The sequence below is a fragment of the Hirundo rustica genome, chromosome 3 (genome assembly GCF_015227805.2).
Source record: "Hirundo rustica isolate bHirRus1 chromosome 3, bHirRus1.pri.v3, whole genome shotgun sequence".
Taxonomy (NCBI): domain Eukaryota; kingdom Metazoa; phylum Chordata; class Aves; order Passeriformes; family Hirundinidae; genus Hirundo; species Hirundo rustica.
Window position 1 is genome coordinate 61,601,795 of NC_053452.1, and position 24,447 is coordinate 61,626,241.

General features: G+C 37.1%; 1 protein-coding gene across 4 annotated transcripts in view; it reads right to left on the reverse strand.

The window, feature by feature from the left end:
- LAMA2 (laminin subunit alpha 2) overlaps nt 1-24,447 on the reverse strand; it is a 346,441-nt gene that overhangs the window by 256,875 nt on the left and 65,119 nt on the right. For all 4 annotated transcript variants that reach the window (XM_058420096.1, XM_058420095.1, XM_040060645.2 and 1 more), the window contains exon 2: nt 932-1,102. In XM_058420096.1, coding sequence (XP_058276079.1) covers nt 932-1,102 — 171 coding nt within the window. The remainder of the gene's footprint in view (nt 1-931; nt 1,103-24,447) is intronic.

The following is a 24,447-nucleotide window of genomic DNA, read 5'->3' on the forward strand; positions in this document are numbered from 1 at the left end:
CACAGAAAGCTCATCCTGTCTAGCAGACAGATTTAATGTCATCCTTTTTTTTTTTTTTTTTAAATCCTGTTGTTTTAAGCACATGCCTAAGTGTCATGAGATATAAATGTATCTGAGCTAAGTTTTATTGGAACACAGTTGCAAAAAAATAATTGTATTCATGCTTCTGCGTCTGTGCTACTTCCAGCATTTTATCTATTCCATTAAAACCTGTCTTAAGTATCCCTACATCCTCTACTATCTACAGAGCCAATATACTCATGAAAATCTAATAATGTTAAAACTGTTCATGTCTTTCACTGCAAGGCTACAGGAAATTAAACTTGTATGACTTGACTAAGAAATTTTCATAGTTCTAATCTTCCCAACTACCAGAAATAAGCATGTCTGAAGTAGATGATGACAAATTCATACTTGAAAACTGTTTTTGCTTCCAGGTAATGTTTAAGAAAGCAGTGTTAGCAAAAATCAATTTTAATATTAAAAACTAAGCATTAAACCAAGAAGTGCTCCATTACTTTATCTTATTTTTTCTGGCTCAGTGAAACTGAATTTACTGGAATTTCAGATATTGCTGAGATTGGCCAAAATGTTCAAATTCCACATGTAGGTAGGCAGGTAAAAGTCAGTTATCTGTTTTTCACTCATAGTTAGTGTATATCAAAAGAATTCAGCTACAACTGTGGATACTTAACTTTTAAAAATCCAAATTTAGGTGCTCTGCTTTTCAATATTTGAATCAGAAAGTTCCGTGGGAGGACTACCCATATCAGATTTTGAAATACCTTTGGAAGAGATGGTCAACCTGATTTAAAAAGAGACATATTTCACAGTAATCAGGCTGGTGAACTATGGTTTTGTTTCCTGAGTACTTGCACCCCTTGGAAAAAAAAATCTTTTAAAAGGAACAAAATGAAAATGGCACACATACGATGTGGAACTCGGCTCCTTTGATCACAAATGCGGCACTGAGGGTTCCTTGCAGGCTGTCCAGGTACATGTTCAACCAGTTTGCAGTACATTTCCCGCCCCTTTTCTCCACAGGTAGCATTGGTTGTGATGAGAGCATTACTAGCCAGGTTCAGCACTGCAGGAAACAGTCCTGAAAATAAAATAAAATCATAAACAAAAGCAACAGAGGCAAAACCAAGGTGAATTTAGCAGAATAATCACAAACGAATGTAACACCTGTTACAACATTAAAGCAAAAGCCTTCATTTTCAACAGCTATGGAAGTATTAAAGAACAACTTTGGATGTGTATCCAGAATTTAGACATCAGAATAAAGCCATTATACTGATGGGTTTCTCCCCATTCTTCTAAAATTCAAATCGATACCTTCAGGCTATATCATGAACAACAGCCGGACGCCAAAGGAGAAAGTACAGAAACACACAAAGCATCATAAAATTTTATTTTTCACAATCAAACCTTGTGTTCCTACACACTTGGCCACGGAAACATTGTACACAATGTACCAATGAAAACTCTTTATCATTCTTCTTTTCTGCTGACATCTCCATGAAACAGCTTTTCCTCCATAGACTGCAGTACTTGCATTACATTGTATTACTGTTCTGCTTAGGACTTCATAGACACCTTTGTCATCAGAGCAGCTGGGTAATTCATCCAGCAACATGAATAGCTTATGTCATGTTCCCCTTTCCTCAAGAAGAAAATAATATATACGACATCATATCTTTTAGGGTAGTACTGTTGTTATTTTTCCAGGTGCACATGCTGAGTGATGTATTATAATTCTCATTCAGCACAGCATTTAAGCACGTCTGAGTGCTCTGCTGAGCCGAGTTATACGTAGCAGTAAGCTATAAAGATTATAAACCTTATGAAGAACATTCATTAAGGTGGGTTACTCTCCTTCCCACTAAGTACTGATCAAAACCTTTGAGCCGTAATAAAATTGAACCACAGAGACAAACTGATGTGTTGAATGTATATATTAGTACCCCTCATATTAAATCAACCCATTTTGCATCTTCAAAAGCAAATTTGCCATGGCTACAGGCTAAATCAAAAAAACCAACCAAATACAAGGCTGATGTATGGACTCTTGGGATCACTTTTAGATTCATTTTATGACAATTTCACCTGGTCCAAAACTCACTCTTTTGCAATTCATTCAGCTTCCAGCCCTATTCTACTATTATAACCTTAAAATAAGGTCTCAATAAAAACTGAATTGGTCATTATTGAACTCTGATAAAGCTCCCTTTATAATGGCATTTCTTTTTGTCCTCCTCAAATGGACAACACTCTTCAACTGTCTCCTTTCAGTCCTTTAACACCAGTCTCCTGCTTGTCTCTGCAATTAACCAGTGTGCCATTTAATTACCAAGCTTGGCTGGTCATGGTACAGCTGTCCTTTGACACTCTGAGTTAGTGACTCTCACGCTCACTTTAAAACCATATGTAAATATACTGCTTGAGAAAGAGAGCCAATTAGTTACTAGCCTGTCCAATTTGTGCAGTCAATACTTGAGATTTTATTGATCATGTAACTTGCTCCTGTATGGATTAAAGCTCATTTGCATCACATTTTAAAATCTATACAGTTGTTCTTGTATTTTTATTCACTGCATTCAGTGGCATCTTCTGCCTTCTGTGATGGGACCACATGGTAAAAATCTGTATAAGCATTAGCAGAGTAGAGGAATTAATAGCTGTGGAATGTCCTATGTTGACTGACAGCCTCATTATTCTCTTTTTAGGTTGTACAAAGTTAATAGTGTAGAAGCCAGTAATCATTTAGTGATAGCAAAGAGTCTGGCATTTGGTTCAGAGCTAAGTATTTTAAGCCCTCAAAAGTGAATCTCGTACAAAGGACAGAATGATCCTACATGCAAAGAATTGCAGTACATAGCATCAGGAGAATAAATCCTTCAAGAAAGAACTGAAAGACAGTAACCAAAAAGCCTCCAGACTGACACAGCTATAAAAATATTACCTTTTCTATGTGTATCACAAATCATGCCACTGTTCTAAGTTTTAACACAAACTTTAAATGTAAGATATTAAATAAATGAAGAGTACTTATGAAATTCATTTATTAGAACATATCTTTACCCTTGGGTCACCTCTTTAATGTGCAGATTATGTTTCACTGAAGAACCCACATCAAGATACCAGCATCTCACATTGGTGCTCCACACTGAATTCCCCACAGGCTTGGAGTGACAGGCAGAGAGCAAAAGATGCACATTACAGCCAGCACTTCACCTTTGCTATTGATTAATTCCTCAGCCCTGGGGTTTTAACAAGTAATCATTAACAAATATATATTTGAAGGTTTTTTTGAAAACCTTTGCTTCCAAGGAGCAGGGGGCTGGGAAGAATAGGCCTTAGGAGCCCCTTCCAACTCAAGATATTTTATGACTCTGTAATACTTCTTTGTACAGTCCAAAAGAAGGCTTTGTTTTGAAAGAACATTTGATGTGCAAGCCTAATGGAATGGAGAAAGCAATACAATTCATATTGATTTCTAGCAGTTCCATATAGATATATATTTTTCACAACAGAGGCACTACATTCTAGCAATACAGAAGATGAAACCATTGTCTTGAAACTTTTAGCTAGGCCTTTTCAATATGAAATAAATATGTGTATGTTTATGATGCTAATATATCTGGTCACATTTTCTGAGATTCACATCTTAGAGATAATCTTCTAGTTATAAATCCCCAGGAAAAAAGGCAAGAGAGCTCTAGATAGCACAGTTAAATGTTTTTGTGCCTTGTTTTTCATTACAATAATCATACACAGGAAATATTTAAAAACTGCTGTGCTAGCTTTGCACATCTTTGATTCAATTTCCCAATAAATTTTAAAGTTTGTTGTTATCAATCCCACCTTGACTTCTATGGGCATCCTCCCATCAAACACTTCCAAAAATATGATCAAAAATTAGAAAGAGTTCTTTCTTTATTGCCAAATGCCTTTTGTAAACCTTTGCTCCAGTGCAAAGACTGGATAAAATGCCTCTGAGCCACAAACATATCATCTCTAGTCTGTGCAGCTCAAGTGCAAGCAGAAAAATGCTACTCCCTTCAACTGCCAGCTTCATAGCTTCATCAGTTTTTCTCTCCTTTGTGTCACTGGCAAGAATCATATGACCATTAATTTCTATCTGGTAAAACAAAACTCTAGCAATTGCATGAAGGTAATAGGAAGAAAAGATTGGATTTTAATTAGTTAGTGGCCTTAGCAAATTAGGTTCAATTTCTGGTTTTCAAAGGACTGCTGCTGTGTTAAGAGAAAGTGTATCAGATTCTCTCCTGGTCATCTTTCTGCTTTACACTTTGGTTTTTAAGCATGGAACACAATCCGTGAAGATTTTAGTGCATGGAAACCGAATAGAAAGTTTGTTTTGTGTTGACAGGGGAACAAACTAGGAAAGGCAAATAACACAGAAATTAATCAAATTATTTAAAATGGTGTACAATGCACAGGTAATCAAGCATGCTGCTCAAGTCACTAGAGAATTAATGATGATAAGTTTAGCATGCATTTTCAACAGAAACAGTTCTAGAAAAAAAAATGTAAAAAGGAAAAGCAGCAAATCAGCAGGATTTTCTTGTCTACAAACCCCTATGTGCTCAAGTTTTACATTGCCACTGTTCTAGTTAAATAAGAGTGGTATCAAGGTACTACCTACATTATCTTTTTTTTTTTTTTTTTTTTTAATAATGGGTCCTAGATCAAAGCGCATCTAGATTCCTATCTGAAAGATAAAAATAGTGGCTGCTTGGGCTCTGTGGTTTTTTTACAGATGCCTCAAAAGCCACCCTTTATTAATACTGAAATTCTCTGGAGACACGGGCAAGCATGTCAGTGATTCACTGAGTTCAACACATTTAGACAAGCAAACTGACTTTTACAAGATTCCACAAAGGTCATTAAAGGAAGTAAGCCATCATAAAACATGAAGGAATGACCTCTCATGAGGTCAGAATTAAAAACTGGAGAATAGCAGTGGAAAACCATAGCATCTTTGCTGAATCCTACTCTGTTCCAACAGCAACGTAAGAAACTTGGAAAAGGAGAAAAAAATTAAGATGACTGCTTGTTGATGATAAAAACTATTCAGGAAAATTAAAATAAGCATAGACCACAGAGTGGTAGAAAAATTCCACATAATGGTTTGTCTAGGCAATAAAATGGTATATGAATTTAAGGAATGGAAATTAATAAACAGGAGGAAAATATGATTGCTTCTGCACTAGCTATTATCAGTCTTGAAAGAGTTATTATTGATATTGCAATGAAAATGTTAGCTCAAGGAATAGAAACAAAATGTCATTACAATATTGCATAAATCCATCTGTACTGACACCTCAAATACTGTATGGTACCCCTTACTTCTCATCTCCAAAAGCATAAGGTAGAGCTAAGAAAATGAAGAAAAGTGTGACGAGATCACCGCTGTGGAAGAGCTTCTGAATGTGGCTATGACTAGGCTATGACTTTTCTACTGGAAAACAAACAGATTGAGAGATGTATAAAATGATGTAACTGCATGCAAAATCATAAATGGCTTTAGTAAGTAAATCTCTGGAGTGAATATGGTAAATTTAGTTATCTTTCTACCACAAATTGAAGGTGCTGAGTCAGCTTATCAGACAGGAGTTTTCTTCACTGATTGGGACATTCCTGTTTATAAATGGAACTGCTTTTCATCATGATAACAATTAAATTCTAGAATAGATGAATAAGTGATATAATAAAATATTTTTATTTCAAAGGCAAGAATGGATTAGAAACCAATCAGATTAATACACAGAATGAGGGCTCATCCAGAGCTGTTAAACATGAATGGCTTGTGTTCAGTCGCCAGCTCCCTAAATCACTATCTGCGGCAGGGTTTTACCCAAAGAGACATCCCTGTACTCCTTCACATTTTTCCTCAATATTGCTGCTGATAGGTATCTGTAGTTTTTTTCTTACTAAGACTGCTAGTATATACATCCCAACATCAAAGTTCATCCCAAATGGAAGAGAAAATATAACCTTAATTTTGTGGGGTATTGCTAATGAAACTGTAATATTTTTGCCAATAGAAGATTATTTTACTAGCCATTGTCCCCTATACTACTTCCCATTATTATCTTGCACCCAAAGAGTTTTCCTCAATGGCTACTTATTCTATACAATAGATCTTGTTCTATAGATCCTCTGTAGAACATTTTCTCGAGCCTCACAATTTCCTTGCAGTTTTCTGCAAAGCAGTATCACCGAATTCATTTTCTTACATTTTCCTTGTTTTCACTGCATAAAGGAAAATAACAGCCCAGCTTCATGTGTTTTCTTTTATCTACTTTTCATGAGTTTCCACCAATGTCCAGCTCATACAAGATCCATGAGTATCCATGGAATAAAACCTACCAATGTGATGCCTGGCACCCTGCCCTGTTTTGTCATGCCCTATTACCTGTTTCCCTGCCAAACTGACAGATTTTCCACATGCTTTATTGCAATAGTGGAGATAAGCAGAAGTAGATGAGCTACACAAGTAGCAGGTACAAGACATTTTCATAAAGCCTGTCAGCTGCTGAATTCAGTCTCATTCTCACTCCCTTCTGAAACAGCACTGTTTGATTGACCTGCAGAGCCCACTGAGTTGATTTCCCTAGCTGAGAGAGGCTGGAGGGATTCTAGAGGGAAATCAAAGATATTAACTGCATCTCCAACTGCTGAATGGTGATTACAGGTTCATTATGAAGTGGGGATAGTCACTGGGGTAACCTACTTTTAAAATGTGTCAAGAAGCAGCTACAGCAAAGGAGGGGTACAGGAAACAGATATGAATGTAAACAAAATAATTACCTTGCACATTAGTGTTCCTACCGTTCACCAGTTCTGACACATTTTTCTTTCCTTTCCTTCATATAACTCATGGAGAATTGTAAATTCTGTTTCGATCACATCACCATCTCACAACTACAGAGCAACTGGTGGGGTCAGTCTCACTAGAATTACACTCCAGCACTACAATGGAAGCACAAGCAAGGAACCAAGACCAAGATTATAACCTCTGTTAAAGTTCTGCTACTGTGCAAAGGAAAGAGCAGACATCTTAAATGAGAAAGAAAGAACCACCATAGGTGGTTGATAGGAGATGGAAGACGGCAGCAGAGATCTCTGCATGGAGATGAAGGAAGAGAAGGGGGAGACTAGAAGAGAGAAAATTGAAAAAAGACCACTGCAAAGATAGTCATAGAGCCTGTAACCCTTCTTTTTTATGGAAGATTATTGGCACACTGAAATTTGCATTCATTATTATTTAATGTCTATATTGTGGTTTGATTGCACAGCAATAAGATCAGCATCTCACTTCACCGATGTTAATATAAATAATTGCAGTGCCTGCACATACAAAAAAAATGTCAACTTAAAAAAAAATCAGTATTGATTTTCCAATAGCTTTTTTTAAGTGCTTCCAAGATAGAAGACAAACTTTGGTTTACTAACTCTGGGATTTCTTTGTGTCTTATAAAAGCATTAGAACAGAGAAAATGTTTTTCTCCTTCAAAGAAAGCTCTGTTAAGACCTGCATATTCCTCTTCTCTCTTCTAAACAGACCAGTATTTGGCACTACATACTTCCTTCAATCTTCTGAAAATATCCCTAGTCTCTTCAAAGAAGCAAATAAAACAGCCTGCCTAAATATGTCTAACTTTTCAAGCCAATCTTCCTAGTCTATAGAGCACTTTGAAATGTTCATGCAGTCAAGCAGAGCTGTTTGCCACTGAATTTGTACTAAAAAGACAAAAGAGAATATGTCAATTTCCGATGTTCTAAGAAGTGTCACTGGAAAAACAGAGACTTGTCTGCTGTAGCGCAGAGCTATGCTAGGCTGTGGGAACACAGTGGGGAGAAAAAACTGGGACAAAACAAAACAAAATGTTGCAGCACTGAATTGCTTCCAGCTGTGCACGACAGGGAGTAACTTAATGCACTCTATCCACAATCTAGATAAATACTTTTATACAACTAGAAATAAACCCAATTTGAAGAAATAGCTGTCCAGACACAACAGAGCATACAGACCAGGGGGAAAAAAAAAAAGAAAAAAAAAAAAAAATGACACTAGGATCATTTGTCCAGAGGAAAACAAAATGGAAAACAAATGTTTCAGTACCCATTTATGTCAGATGCCCCAAATCACTGTGTATTACAGTACTGTTCAGCAGTCAGCCTTTCTTCCTTCCAAAGGAAGTGGAAAAGTAGTTTTTGATATTTGGTGGTAGAGATGTCTTGTTTTTACTTAGAGTTGATTTTCTCTATTCATTCTAAGCAACATTACATATACCCTCCTGCATATTTACCTTCAACACAAAAAACAGAGAATGAAACGCTAACCTGAAGAAGCTTAATAGCAAATCTAACTATAATCCTTACATAGTAACAGACACATCTGAAAGAGGGAATATTGATTATCTAGTAATTTTACTTTGCCTCTCCACAGCTCACAACATTGAAAATCTGTAGGGTCTTTGCTGATTTTAACAATAAAATTCTGTCAGTTTTACAGATTGGAGACTGAGTGGAAAAATCTCTACTGGCTTACCCCAATAGGCTATTGTATTAAGTATATAAGCATCCTCCTTGCTTTGCAATGAATTTCCTTTTTTTCCCCAGAGCTGTCACAAAAGGTTGCTTTGCAAAGGAGAACAGGAAAAACACAGGTGAAGATGAAATCCTGTCTCCTTGACATCCATGGCAGAACTCCCACTGAATCAAAAATCCAAAGCACAAAGACTTAATGGACATCTCATTTTCAAAGCTATTTACATGCCCAGCCTGAGTCAGACACCCACTGATTTTCAAATGTATTCCGTCTGTATTCTGGCAAAATTTTTGAAGGGCAAAATTCCAGTTGTACAAATACCTTATCTGTAGAAAGGGTACACTATGCATGAAGAAGCAAGCAGCAGTGCACTCTTTACAGTTATTTTCTTTTATTTTTTAACCCCATGATCTTCATTAAAACCTTTGCAATGCAGTAGTATGGTCCTGGGAAGCCAAGCAGGCTTAACAAGAAAAAGTAAAACAACCCCTGAGAGACGACAGTGTTCTGCAAACAGGAATTCTCCCAAATCACTTTTTTTGTGTTCTTAGATAGCAAACAACAATTTACAATTTCCCCAAACTGCAGGACAAGGCTAAAATGTCAATTTTTTTTTCCATTCCCATGACTGAATACCAGGGTCTCCACACTAAGAAAACACATACTCATGCACTTCCCTCATTTGCAAACAGAGGGCAAGACACAGACCAGCATGATTTGTTTATTCCATCACTGAAGGAGGGGAAAAAAAAAAAGTAAAAATTTTTAAAAATCAGAATTTCTCAAAGGAAATTTCAGAGCCTCCAGATGCAATTTATTGATGACTTTTGTCTTGACAGATTTTTTGCTCTATGAAAAAAACTATGCATTTTCTCAGACACTAAAGAATATGAAGAATATAGTTATTTTTGCAATAAATTCAAAATCAATGTCCATTGAAAACACATAGAAAAGTCAGAATTAGTTACTGTGCCCTTGAGTCTCCAACACTGTCAACCTAAACAGAAATACTGAGATGTATACTGTGTTTTGTACAAGAGACAACAAAAGTCATGTTATGGGGGCTAATAAGAGTCATCCATCTATTCACTGTCGTCTAACTGACAAAAAAATCTAAACTGAGTCTAACTTTATGAAACTGAATCATGATTTTAATGAGTTAAGATTTTAGCTAAGGGTTAGAAGCAATTTACATTGAACAAAATGTAAGTTAGATTAGTAAATGGTAGGTTAATAATTATTAGATGCCTAAGCTAGAGCTAATTGTTATATTTTGAGTATGTTCATAGAAGAAAGTGGAGTAAGTGAACCACCATAAGAACAGATTGAAACCAGTAAGAACAATGGCCAGCACCTGGACTTGGTATTAATCAATCACAAAGCAGGGGACCTTGGACAGTGCCAGAGGGTCACAGAGACCTGATGAAGACTCTCTTGACGTCATCTTTTGAGACCACCGACCCAATTCAAGACCACCGACCCAATTCAAGAGAAGAATTGCACATGCGTGAAGGACTGGTAGCCTCATTTTAATACAGAGCAGGGATGGGAGGTGCTGAGGTTATGATTGATGCGTTGATCCTGGAAATAAATAGAGGGAAAAGAGCCTTGTTCGGGGTGGCCACACCTTTTGGAGATGACTCCTGTGCTGCTGGCTGGTGAATAAACATACCACTTTCTAACTTTAATTAGTTAGAGAGTATTTGTCCATGATAATATCAGTTTTTAATGACTCAAAACCAAAGAGCAAATGGCAAAACTATCTTACCATATTGTCCTAGGGTAACTTTATGATGCTTGTATCCCCAATCGTCTGTTCTGTTTGTGCTGTATATTGAGTCCTGTGCCTTTAAGACTGGTTCTAAGAGCAAGGAGAAGTGCAGAGTTTGTTTTGAGAAAACTGCTCGACTCCTCCACATTCTGCTGCGGACAGCGTGTTCGGCGGAGGCTTGGAGAGACTGCAGGACAGAGATCTTGTTTTGCTTTTAGTTAGTTTCAGCTAGCTAGGGCAGAGAAGTTCCCTGGACTGGTTTTTTTTCCTTTTTCTTGGAACTGTTTAAACCTGCTCTGGACTGAAAACCCAGGGGAGCACTGGGGGCTGCACCTGCGGCCCACCGGGGCCTGGACCTCGGCATTTTCCAGCAGCGCCGGAGAGACTGGGACTGAGGAGAGACTGAGAGAGAGCCGAGCTACACCCACGGCAAGGACTTTCTCAATTTGCCATCTCACTTCAGAAGGAGAAGTTTTATTGTTTCATATTATTCATTCTTTATACTTGTATGCACTTCATTTGTTTAGTAAAATAGTTTTTTCCACTTTTCTCCAAAGACGTTTTTTTTTTTTACCGGACCGGTTGGAGGGAGGAGCCACTTAGGTTTGCTTCCTTAGAGGGATCCTATACAGGGGTTTTCTCCCAAATTTGTCCCAAACCAGGACACATATGTAAGAGATTCTGTGCACTTACATTCACCCTGATGATTCAGATTAAAATAGTTTAAAGTGTTTCAACTGATGAGCTTGAATAAACATGAAGTTCAATTTTCATTCTTTGAACTGATTTACTTCTCACTATTTTGCTGTAATGCTTTATAAACACATACTGATAAGGATTATAAATTTTCAACTTATTCTGGTAAAATGCAAGATCACCAATTAGCAATTTCTATACAGTTCTCAAGAATGGTCTTCAGAGGATTAGAGAACCAATGAGGCTGAAAGGGACCTCATATCTAGCCCAAACCCCTGCTCAAGTAGGGTCATGGGAGCAGGTGGCCCAGGACTGTTGAGCTGAGTTTTTAGTATCTCTAAGGATGCAAGCTCCATAGCCTCTCTGGGCAATATATCCCATTGTTTGACTACAATGAAAGTGTTTGAAAGTGTTTTCTTCTGTTGAAATGGAATTTCCTGTTTATGATTGTGCCCATTTCCTTTTGTCCTGTCACTGGGTAGCACTGAAAATAAGTTTGGATATATCTTCTATATTATCCCCTGACACATATGGATACATATGTTGATAAAATCTTCTTGACATGTCCCAAAACTAAGCAACCCCAGCCCTCTCAGCCACCACTTTATAGGACAGACACTCCAATTCCTTAATCATCTTCCCAGGCATTTCCTGGACTTGCTCCAACATGTCTGTGTCTCTCTTGTACTGACGAGCTGTAATGGTTTTAATTTCGACAACTGGGAGGAAACACCAATTAATGTAGTGGCTTCACATTCACTAAATTCTGGTCTTAGTACTCACTCTTTTTCTGTGGGAGAGAGACTAGGAGAAAAACAAAGCAGGCTCAACCTTAAAAATGAACAAATAATTTTATTAACACACACTAAAAGAATGGAAAAAGAAAGTTGGGAAAAAAACTAAAACAAAACATAATGATACTCCAAAAACACTCTTTCCTCCCCTTACAAACTGTTAACTTTCTTACAAAACAACATAAAGAGACAAAATTTGTAATTTTCCGTCAGTTTCACCATCTGACAATAGTTTTTCATCAATTCTTTAGAAGAGTCTCTCTTAGAGTTATGGATCTCACTGACAACTTATAACAATTCTTTTGTGGGTTTTTTAAACTGTCATAAAAAGCAGCCACCCGGGGAAACCTGCCTTTGTGACCCTCCGAGGAGCAGTTTCCCAAGCTGCTTATGGGTCACACGCCTTAGACTTTTGCATATTGGAGTGTCACCTTTTAAAGATGAATAACTAAAGGCAAAGGATTCTTCATCTCAAGGTACAGAGATATCTTCTCACTTCTTCACTGGCACAGAGGGCTTCTCCTATCTTTCTCTGTTCAAGCATCTTATAGAATTAATATTACTTAGTCCATCACAAACACCTTCGTTCAAATCTACACACAAATCTAAACAATCATCTCCTCAAATGCATATTTTTCTCATGACTTAAAGGAATGACCTAAATATAGAGTTCATTTCCATGGCTCAAATAAGAATAGAACAACCAACTCTTCAAGCCTCTGTCTCAATAGTCTTTTCACTCTCACTCTACTGACTTCATGCTGTTTCTTCTTTATGTTCACTCTGTCCCTTTTTTTTTTTTGTCTCTCAGAGAAAGGCTAAGTTCTGGAAGCTTCATGTTGCCAGGAAAGGGTTAAACTGCCTACAATCTTTCTCTCCCATGGTAGCTCCTGGTATTAGATGTTCAAGGCCACGCTGGTGCGGGAGGAAGAACTCACACAGAAACATCAGAGATCAGAGCACCCGGGCAGTCTGGAATCACAAAACCCAAGCAGGATCACAGATGCCTTCTCAGCCCACCCCTCGGTGTAAATTGGGGTGGCTTCAGCCTAAATGGTGCCCATAGCTCCTATCAGGGGCCTGGCAGAGATCTCTCCCTGCTTCAGGGAAGTTTGGAGAAAGTAGTTGTTGTAAAGCAGCAACCTCTCCTTTCCCCCCCCTTCACCTGGGAGCCGATGGAATGTGGCCAGGCCTCAGGCCAGCTCCCGCCCAAAAGGGGGAAGCAGCAGGACCAGCTCGATGTTACCTGTCTCTCTCTGGCCAAAGGAAAAAGGAAAAGGCCCACCTACAGGAAATCAAGGGGTTTTATATGGTACTTCCCAAAGTCATAGCCAACAATTTTCAGTGGTCAGAACAGATGCCAACATTCCAACTAACTCTGTGATAAGTCCCTGTCTTTTCCAAAGCAATTCCCAAGTCCTGACCCGGAAAATCATTCTACATTCCTCTATAAGCAAAGAACTAAACTGTACTAACCCATGACAGGAGCCCATAACAGGACTCAGATCTTCAGATGTGCTCTCACCACTGCTGAGCTGACAGAGAACGATCACCTCCCTCAATTCTAACTAACATTCTAACTAATGCACTGTATTTGCTTTTTTTGCCACATTGCTGGCTCAGGTTGTCCAGCAGAACACTCAGGTCCTCCTCTGCAAAGCTGTTTTCCAGCCATCTGGCCACAGTTTCTACTGGTGATGTCCCTCCCCACATGCCAGACTTCGCACTTCCTTTTGCTGAACTTTGTAAGGTCAGTTCTTTTCTCCAGCCTGCCAATGGCACAGCATTCTGGCATATCAACCAGTCTGTCCAATTCTACATTGTCTGCAAAACTCCCAAGGGTGCAGTCTGTCCCATCATCCAAGTCCTCCACGAAGAGGCTACACAGTACTGGCCCCAGTATTGACTTCTGGTGCCTGCCTAGTGGTCACTGATGACCTGCCTCCAGCTGGACCTTGTGCCACTGGTACTACCATTCAGACCTATCCATTCAGTTTTCAATCTACCTTGCTGTCCACTTATCTGACCTGTATTTAATCAGCTCTTCTTTGAGGATGGCCAAGACAGCATCTAAAGCCTTAAAAAAGCTAAGATAAAAAACACCCACTCCTTTCATCTAGCAAGTCTGTTACCTCATCATAGAAGTCTATCAGGTTGGCTAATCACAAACTATCCTCCAAAAATCCATGTGGTCCTAAACCAATCATTTTAGCTAAATGTACCCTTCACATTTACCATTTTATGTGTATGTGTTACTTAAACAGATGCTACACAATATCCTATTAAAATGAGAACTAATTTGCCTTTCTCAGATTATACTGTAAGGCCACACACCTTTGATCTGTTCAATTTAAATTCATGTAAAGCAAAATTAGCAAGATCAAGGCCTTCCGTGATTACAGTATCAAGTCAGAATGCAAAATATATTTTTCACCTCATAGAGTCCCAGCTTTTCATAGAACAGGTTGCCAATTTCATTTCCATATAGACCGTATTCTGACACATGAATTACAGAATAACTGAGAAATACTGCAAACATCAAAAAAGCACAATAAATTGAAAAATTAAATTATATATTTGTGTAGTAATATTACTACTATGCATTGAATAAAGATATGTCCAGTTACGTATGAGAATATGAAAATATTGTGAAAACTCTTTGTCAGTTTTACAGTATTTGTCTCTAGTTCTTGAGTGTCACCTAATTTGTTCACCGGAGACTTTGCTACAAAAGGGCTCCTAAATACATGAAAGAGATGTAGCACTGTATTCATATATTTCTAAATTATATATATGTAATTTATACACATATGAAAATACAATAGACAGTGTCTCTGTATTTGTAGCCACAGTAGTAAATATAGAATTCTTCTTCATTCATGAAGAGAACAGAATATATGCATGATTTCAATATATTTTAATATACATTTTGTGAGAAAGAATATTTAATAACACTTATTTTGTACATGAGAAAAACAGACAGATAATTTCCGTGTCTTCCATATATTTGTCCCCTTACTTGAACTGTGACTGAATGGAAAGATCAAATGAGTTCTGAGCAGATGGTTGTCAGGAAACCAGTGACAATATACCAAGCTTTAGAATTAGACAGAAAATGTGCAACATGGTATATAATTTCTGCTTGTAACTGCCAAAGACATCCGGCTTAAAATATAAGCCAGCTTGAACATCCCTACACATACTTACTTTATCATTCATGAAAATTGAACTGTATCAGTATCTCTTAATACTTCTCTGTTAAAGCTGTGCCTGTCTGTATTAGTGGAAACCCTCCTTTTCCTCTTCATAAAAGTAGACTCAGAGCCATCACAGGTGTCACATCTTAACATTCCATTAAAATCAGTCAGAACTGCATGCAGATGAATCCTGGCACATTGCTTTAAAAATGCAAGCTATGACACATCAAGGAAAGGAATTCCTCAGGTCTTCCAATAGGATTTTAACAAGTTCAGTGGTACTACTGTCACTAATATGACATTTATTTGCATAATTAAAGGTTTTAGCAATGGACTCTCAGCTGGAAACAAATGGTTTCTTTTTCAGAAGTATGAATCAAATGCACATCTCTTGGGTTTTCCTTTGGCTTTTCTCACTGTTTGGGAAGTTGGCAAAATGCCCCCCTCCCCTCACAGTTTTCTTGCTCCCCAAACTTATGCAGACCAACAGCCTTTTATGCAGCCTTTTCTGATTAACAGAAGTTGCTTTCAGTCATTCAGGCAAGAGACTGCTCCATTCATGGAGATCTTTGACACTTTTTGATTCTGCAAGAACTGTCCCCTGAAACACACAGTTCCACATTATACAATGAGACTTCTAGCAATAGTACTGACAAGATGCAGCTGATCAGCATCCATACAAAAAATACATTTGAATGTATTTGCTAAGTCTTTGCAGACTTACCAAGTTAATAACACTCACAAGCATAGCTGTGATCACTGACTTTAATATTTAAAACTAATTCTAAAACTTAAGTGTTCTCAGAATCAGCTTGCCTGGAAAAGAGCAAGGGAAGTCGAGACCAAAAAAATCAGAGCTGGATAGGTTAGAAGAGTGACAGGTTTAACTGCCTGTAATTGTACAACTTCACAACCACCAGAGCAGGATGATATAGGCACCTACTAATGCTTTCCAAGTAACAGTGATACACTCGATTATCCTTTCCATGGAGTCTAGTTACTGAGACATAGAATTGAAGAGAATGATTTCTTGACCAGTGAAAATCCAGAAAAAGAGAAGAATTTAGAATAGGTACTGAGAGCTGAAATAGGCAGGAAACCTAATACTGCTGATAGGTAGCAATGAAATGCAGCACTCCTTTTGTGCAAGACTGGGGGGGGGTGGGATTTTGATATATGAGCTGGAGCAGACAGATGGTAGAGCAGGAGAAGCTTCTTTTACAGACAAAGAGAACAAGGGGATAAACACAGACATTGTTGAGAGAAAGGGTTAAAATCAGGAAGTTCCTGAAAGGAAGAAGTGAGATAGACTTTTAGAAGGCAAAAGGATAAAAGAACACTCAGCAGATGTATCTGAATCCTAAATGCAGAGGAAAGGGTGATCAAGAGACCACCAGTTTTGGCAGCCTTTCTTCTTCTGAAACCCACAACACCTGAAGAGGAGAAGCAGGAATACAAGGAGAGAATACGCGACCCAAGTGTGTGGGCAGTGACACACGGAGATGCACCGTATTTCTCATATCAGGGCACAGATTAAGAAAGGCAGTAAGTGAAGTGGGACCAGTAGAGCACAGAGGGAGTTGGGGCTGAAAACAGAACATCAGTAAGGATATTAAGCAGTGAGAGACAAGAAGTTGTGTAACAGAGAAACTCGTAAGAAACAAGTCAAAGGCTGTTCCCAAAGAGAGGAAAGATGATTGGAAACTTTACACAATAAATTTGGGTGGGAACACATAACTCTGGTTACTAAGAATACAAAGACTGTAATCTTCTCCTTACACCCTGGGGGCGGGGGGGAAAAAAGCCTCCTTTTATGAAGGACAACAGAAGCCATCACCCCAGTGTCAAAAAACAAAATTGCAAGATAGATATGGTATCATTTCTACAGGCACAGTGGGAGAGATGGAGAATTTTCTTCAGAGTAATTTTCTGTGGAAAAGGCTTCCAACTGTGCAATGGCCACTGTAGAATCAGCAAAGAACAAATGCCTGAAGACACATCTCTTCATTTGAAAGTTTTAATTCTAAAGTTTTGTTTGCATTTTCTAATAAAGAAAGAACATTGATTCTTATTTAATTCTTTCTCTAACTAGTGCAGAATTATGTCTACTAAAATATCTCAGCTTTTGTTATGCACTAATAGTGTACAATCTCCTTAAAATCCTATGGCTAATTCTGAGTCTAAGAGAACATCTTTTACGTTTCTATCATAAATTCTTAGACTGAAATTCCTAAAAAAGTTTGGAATCAGTACCAGGTCTCCTCATTTTTCTAGGATAAACTAATAATACAAGTACTGTCTTTGAACCGTCATGAAATCCAACAGCACACATAATTATTAATTAGACTCTGCATTCTTTGAGTGTCACATAAAGGAGATGAAAAAAGATTCTGAAAAGAATATATAAATTAATTTCCTCTGAAAGACCCATGTTTGAAATATTTTCAGTACGGCACCCTTATCACAAAGATAGGACTATTAGAAGGTAATTAAAGGGGGGAAATAATAAGTATATTCTTATTTTAATCTACACTTTACATGTTTCCCATGTTTTACACAGGTAATCTTAAAAGTTGGGTTGGGTGTGAAGTAGCCATTTTCTAGTAGTCTAACTCTGTAAAATTCAAATACTGATCCTTATATCTACTTAGTGTATTTCCATATAACTATTACTTTAGGGCAGCAGACAATTCCACTCAGCTTTACCTAGCATAAAATATATATTTTTCTACTGCAAATAGATTAACCATAATCTTGGCATCTTTGCATTGCATTCAGCTGCTCCCAGACTAGTACCAAGGCAAATCCACTAGAAATTTGCTACAGTTCTCAGGCAGCACACCAGCAGGAACCAGGGAAGCTTTGAATAACACTAAGGAGAAGCACCATATTTTCTACCCTTTAAAGCTTACAGCATGCTTAAATATGTCTTTATTGATAAGTCTTTATTCATTTGTTGAAAAAATTAAATTTGTAAGACAGTGGAGATCAGTTTAATATCCTGTGACAGGAAATTTTCTTTTATTAGAAACAGAGAAGCTATCCAGTTATTGGAAAGATAACAGAAATACACATTTCAATTAATTCTTCATATTACAAAAGAACCCCTAGGGTCATCTTTAGCCAACTACTCAACTCAAATTAGAACTATTCACAAATATTCCTCACAGATTTCTACCCAACTGCATGCCCATCTCTTATATAATCACTATCTGAGAGACATGGGTGGGTTGATGGGTTGTCTGTGGTAGTGGTATCTCTCTGTGAGATGATATTGCTGGTCTTTATCCTTTCTTAAATAATGATTCAATTGTACTGACAGTGCAGTTGAGACCAAATAAAACTACTCTTGCTGTCATGTAGCACAATTCCATTTACTGCTGATTCTTGTAGGATACTCATAGTTGATTCATCTTGCTCCAAGCCTTGACAAAAACATGTAATATGTTACTATTTTATCATCTTTGAGTTTTTGGTTCTTTTAGTCAATATGCATTCTAATCCTTCTTCCGTATTTTAATTGCATTTTACCGACTATTTTTTTTACACAGTTGATCTCCAGCAAGTAATTTTACCATAGCATATTGGGATTATAGTCTCTATACACAGACTAGACTTGAGTTCTTTGCTCTCATCTAAAAGAAACTTAATGGAGTAATCTGAAGGAAAAATTGCATAGTTCCTGCAGAGTGACAAGTCTCCAAAGACAGTCCTGTAAGAACCTGAATCTCTCATTTAAGAGTGACCTGGTATTAAAAAGCCAAGGCTATTTTTCCTTTTTTTAAAAAGTATGGCTCCTTCTCCTCAGGCACCTCCATGAGATTTTATTTATAAAATTCTCCTTGAAATACACAAGGAAGGACATTGCAATTCTCATGTTATAGATACATTCATGACGCTGATTGTCTACAGTACAATTTATCTTTAATATCCTGATTTTAGATGATTGTTAAGCTGATGAGTAACATAAAGTAACTTCCAAAACAGTAACATTGTTGAAGTTGACAACTGTACAAGTTCCTAGCAGTATGTTTTGAAAATCTTAAGGTGAAGACTATAATCTGTCTCTGACTATACCTGCAACATATTCTGTGCATATGAGGCTTAGGTCCTGGCCACAGAAGCCTTCTTCCCCACTATCCACAGCTGCCATTCCCACTGGGATTCCAGCGCAGCTTCCCACAATAGAATCACTCTGCAATTGGACAGGAAGTAAAACCAGAACAGTCTGTTTTAAAATAAATTCCTCTGGCATTTAGGTCTCAAGAACCACTTACCTAAGCTTTTGTTCAGTTCTTACCACAATATATACCAATATGGGAATTCTTTTTCCCATTATAATTGCACCTTCTCTCCTTTTTTAATGCTACAAACTACCATGCTCTCAGTCTTTTTGGTTCTAAAAAATGAAATATTTGAATGACCATATGGCTTTCCCATGGACAAGACAGTGAAATAACACAGTCATAAAAATATAAAATATCCATTTACCAAAGCCTTACATATCAGAAAGGAAATTTTGGTAAGTGGAATTATTTATGAAAATGTGAATATGCAATTATGAAGAGATATAAATTATGAACCAAAAATCTGTAAGATAAACCTCTGATCTGCCAATACCTAGAGGAAGAGGCTCCGAAGTTAGAGAAGCTGAGGGGTGTTCCTTCAGGTCAAAAAGATCCACTGGTTTTAATTGGAAGAACTCATATCTACCTGACGTAGATAACACAAGGTAGTGGCAATGTAACAGCAAAAACTTCATATATGATTTTCTTACACAATTTCCCTGTTACTGTTTTATTCATTTCCATTTTTACTATAAGCCTGTTTTTAAGAGAATAACATTTTATATTTTTTCCCATTTGGGCATTGTGCTTGTAAACAAAGACAAAACAAAACCCAAGAATTTCTTTCATGTGGCACTCTATAAAGGATGGGATTTGCTTCCCTCTGTTTCTGTCACATTTGTGAGGTTTAAGTTAAAAGAAATGGAAATAGCTTTTTAAAATTCCTCTGCCATGAAGTATACACATATGAATCAATCACAGTAATGTCTGGAAGGCAAAAAATCAAAGTTCTGCTTCGAACTCTACCACTGATTAATTCTGAGACCCACATTAAACCTCCTTCCACATCTGTAAAATGGAGATAATATCTGCCCTGTTTTATAAAAGATATGGAAATTATGTCGGAAGAAAAAGTCTAGAGGTAAAAAAAAAAAAAAAATCAATATATTTACATATGTACTTTTTTTTATCTCGAGGTTGCAACATCTAAATGTATCTTTTATTATTTCTGATAAACAGGACAAAAATGTACCTTTCTTTTTTGACATAGGAGATAAAGGGAGGTCAAAAGGCACCTTTCATTCTGGAAACACACAACTTACCCGGTTAGGGAAGAATACACATATACATACACACATAAGTAGATTAGGGTAGGCCACCCCAAGACACTTCTTATGAACCATTTGTTTAAATACAACGTTCAAACATTAAAATCTGACATAGTCTTTCATCTTCTTTTAAACATCTTCTCTATGTGTCTCAAGTGTTAACACTGAAAAAACAATACTGATTCTTCTACAGAATAATTTATTAGATATTTTAGATTTCTCTTGGATTCCCTTTGTGGGGAAATTCCCACTCCAGCAGTTACACAGTTTAATAGACACTTAGACATCACGGCAATGAGTGCAGGAAAAAAAAAAAACGCTAGAAAATTTCAGTAAAAACTGTTAAATTAAGACAGCAAGAAAAACAATGTGATGCTCTTGCATAGTTCTGCAATCTTTCACACTTCTTTCCTGTTAAGCACCAGGCACTAAGGTCTCTTTTCACCCCTCATCACAGAATCAACTTAAATCTGCTTATATAGTTCCACAATCTATTTTGATATAACTAATGCTCTGTGTGTGCTGAGAAAAGCATCAGCTACTTAACAGCGTCAGTCTAGTAAACTTAGTAACTCAAAGTATCAGATGACAAAAGCTGACAGACCAACTGAATACAATGCTGACTCCAAGTTTACTCACCACAGCTAAGCAGCAATATGGCATATCAGGTATTTATTTACTTCTACATAAATAAATCCAACATAAATCCACTAAGAATATCTGGGTTCTGCCGTCCATTTCTAAACATCTCTTACATGATAGAGAAGCAATAACCTCTGTGAGTAGCTATCTTAAAATATGAAAAAATATGAAAAATATGACTTCATGAGTTAAAGAAAAAATCCACAAGGAATTCAGATTCTGTATATAAGGACATCCAGGAACTTGAAGGACATTCAAGTGAAACCAAATTCAGCTTAAACAGAAATGTGAATAAAATAATGTATTTTGATGATTTTTCATTTTCATACAGTCTAATGAAGTACACATTTAATTTGGAAGAATAGGTCAGAAGTTAGGTGTTACAGGTCAGAATTCGGGTGCTCTGTCTTAACTGGGCCTTGTTTAAAACTGGCAGAATTCATAGGTGGAGTCTGAATTCTTTGTCTCTTGGTGACAAAAATCTTCTGATGCCAGCTGCCAGAAGTCAGATGAAGTCAGACAAAGAGAAATATATATTAATTTCTTCATTTCATCAGAACTGTCTAGTCCAACTACTATCCTCATTCAGACTATTGATTACTTCTGCAAGTTCTCCTGCTTCTGCAAGGCACACACTGAGGGCATAATTACTGAATCTTCTTGTAATGGCCTTGGCTAGTCCTCACTGCTCTGCTGACTTCTTTATTGATACTCATACAGTGTGGTTCTGTATATTTTGCTGACATAAGCATTTAGGTCCCAGAGGTAAAAAATCCTGGGATATTTTGACTATAGAAGTAATTTTTTCCTCCTAACAGAGTAATTAAATTCTTTTCAGCAAAGTGGTAAGTCCCACAACCTTCTACTTAAAGACATTATCTGCTGCATTTTCTTTCATGTATGTGGATGTGTAAAGAATGGAAATAAAAATCAAATCAATGCCAAAGCATGGATGATCTATTAAGATAATGACTTACAGAAAGGCACTGAAAAACTACTGTGATGCAAATTATTTCAAAGCTACAGAGAATCCTCTCAAAATGAACTTCAGACAAGCTATGTGAAAATTTTGAGAGCTTCATCAATATGTAATTAGAATACTATGCTATGTCTGTTTATGGAAAACAACAGCACTTGTATCAGAAATTTGTTATATAAAATATAGTTAATACATAGTAACAGAGAGTAGTTCATGTATATACAGTCATATTCAAATAGATATAATTATAAATAACACTGCTAACTTGAAAACAGGGTTTTTAATAACAGTATTGACCAACACATCTGATAAACACTCCAGATTCAAACCCAGCTTAAGATGACAATTTACTAGCCTGTGATACTTATGTGAAGTAAATGTGAATGACGACTTGACTCCTTATGACTTGAATTGTGTCAAAAACAAACATTTTGCATTAAAACTAGAAGAGAAGGATCCTCCCTTGATTAAGAAAAAAGAAAAAAAATATTTAGCAGAAGACATCAGGAAAACAAGAGTCTGTGGTAAACAAGGAGTCATGAGTATGCTAAGCCACAAGAACACAAGGAGTAGCAATGGCCACAGATTTAATTTTGAGATGTTCAAACTGAAGCCCAAGAAAAACTGCTCTTGGTGAGAGGTATAGCCCTGGAATAGGTTTCTAGAAAGGCTATGAAATCTCTGTCCTAGCTGATTTTTAAGATTTGGCTGGACAAAGTCACAGATAAAACTGTACTGCTCTAACGATATTCTATTCTAATAAATTATGTGCAGGTCATGCTATGGTCTTTGAATTGCAGAAGGTTAGATTCCAGTGGTCCTTTCCCACCAATATGGTTAACATGTGATAGGGAAAACAGAAAAATAAAGGGGAAGTATTCAAAAAAGGTTCAGGTTAAAAAAACCAAACAAGCAACCAATCCCAAACCAACAGAAAAACCCTTCCACATCTACCTACTACTTTTTAGCTTATTTTCAATGGTGATTTTTAGCTATTTTTAATGGTCCTTTTTCCATAAATATGGCATAAAACAAATGCATGAGTATCCATCAATTCATACCGCTTTTATTCAAATCATACATTTGGACCATTTGGACTTAAATTCTCCTACTCTTTCAGGGTGTTTTCCTTTTTTGTTTGAGAAATCACCAGTATCTCCCCTAAGCAGATGACCTTCCGTGATCATCAGAAATGCTACAAAATAATAGGGAAATCTCTTCTTTCGGTTTCTTCTTCGAATGAGATGCTAGAGTATTTACTTACTGACTGAAGTCGGAGTGATTTTTCAAAACATCTTGTTTCAAATAATGTATTTCCTTGCTTCAAAAGACTTTATTTCAGGATAACTGTTTTATTCCATGGTTTCCAAGGTTCTCTCTCTCATTATCTAGCCTATATCCATCACAAACAAAATGGTCAGCTCTATGTCAACATCAGTAATGTTTCACTTAAATGAGAAAAAGAAAAGTGGCAGCTTGGTCTCTTGGTGATCTTTTATTTTGCACGTTGCATGTTTCTACTCAGGTTATCACAGTTTCACAGCTGCCTTAAATCAATGTTGAGCAGGTCCTGCCACTGAAAACTGCAGATTCCCCTTCTGCCCATATCCACATATTTTTACCATCCTTTTGTCGACTGTGGAAATTATTTGGCTGCACATTAAGCTGGAATTGCATATGCACCTGAAGAAAAAATTAGTATCTGATAGGAACAGTCACCTAACTCACAATATTACCACAAAATCTGTGACAACCACATGAAAGAAATAAGGACAAACTCTTGTGGGACATCTATGGGAAGGGGTAGGGTTATCCCTTTCTGTAATTGTACCTTGTTACAGGCCAACTATGGAGCCACGGGTGTTTTCTACCTCCATTTGTTTATTAATATAGTCACAAACACATACAGTCACAGACACACTGCTGGGAACTTACTGCTAAAAAATGCAGCCGCCATATCTTGAAAGGGTTAAAGCCCAAAACTTGAAAAACTATTGGATTAAATTTGGCTTTATTTAGGCACAATTCCACCAGGACAACAATTCAACTGCCTGTCAGCACTGGCACACTCTCATCTATGCTTAAGCACACTCTTTTCAGAAATTCATCTATGTCAGACACCTTGCAGTTCACAAACACATTTGCTGTCAGAAATGGTATGGCATTTACCTCAGATGCGTGGCTGACACTACCACCCAAGTAGTGTAGCCTTGCGCTCTTCCCTGTTTCTTGCTGTGACTACAGACTTCAATTTATGAAGTTTTTTATAAAAATTGAGCAAGGAAAGACCACTCTTAAAACTGAGATGCAGTTCTAGTTTGATACAAAGTTACTGCTTCCAAATAGAATGAGAGTACTCTCTGTAGTCTGTAACCCCCCTACCCAAAAA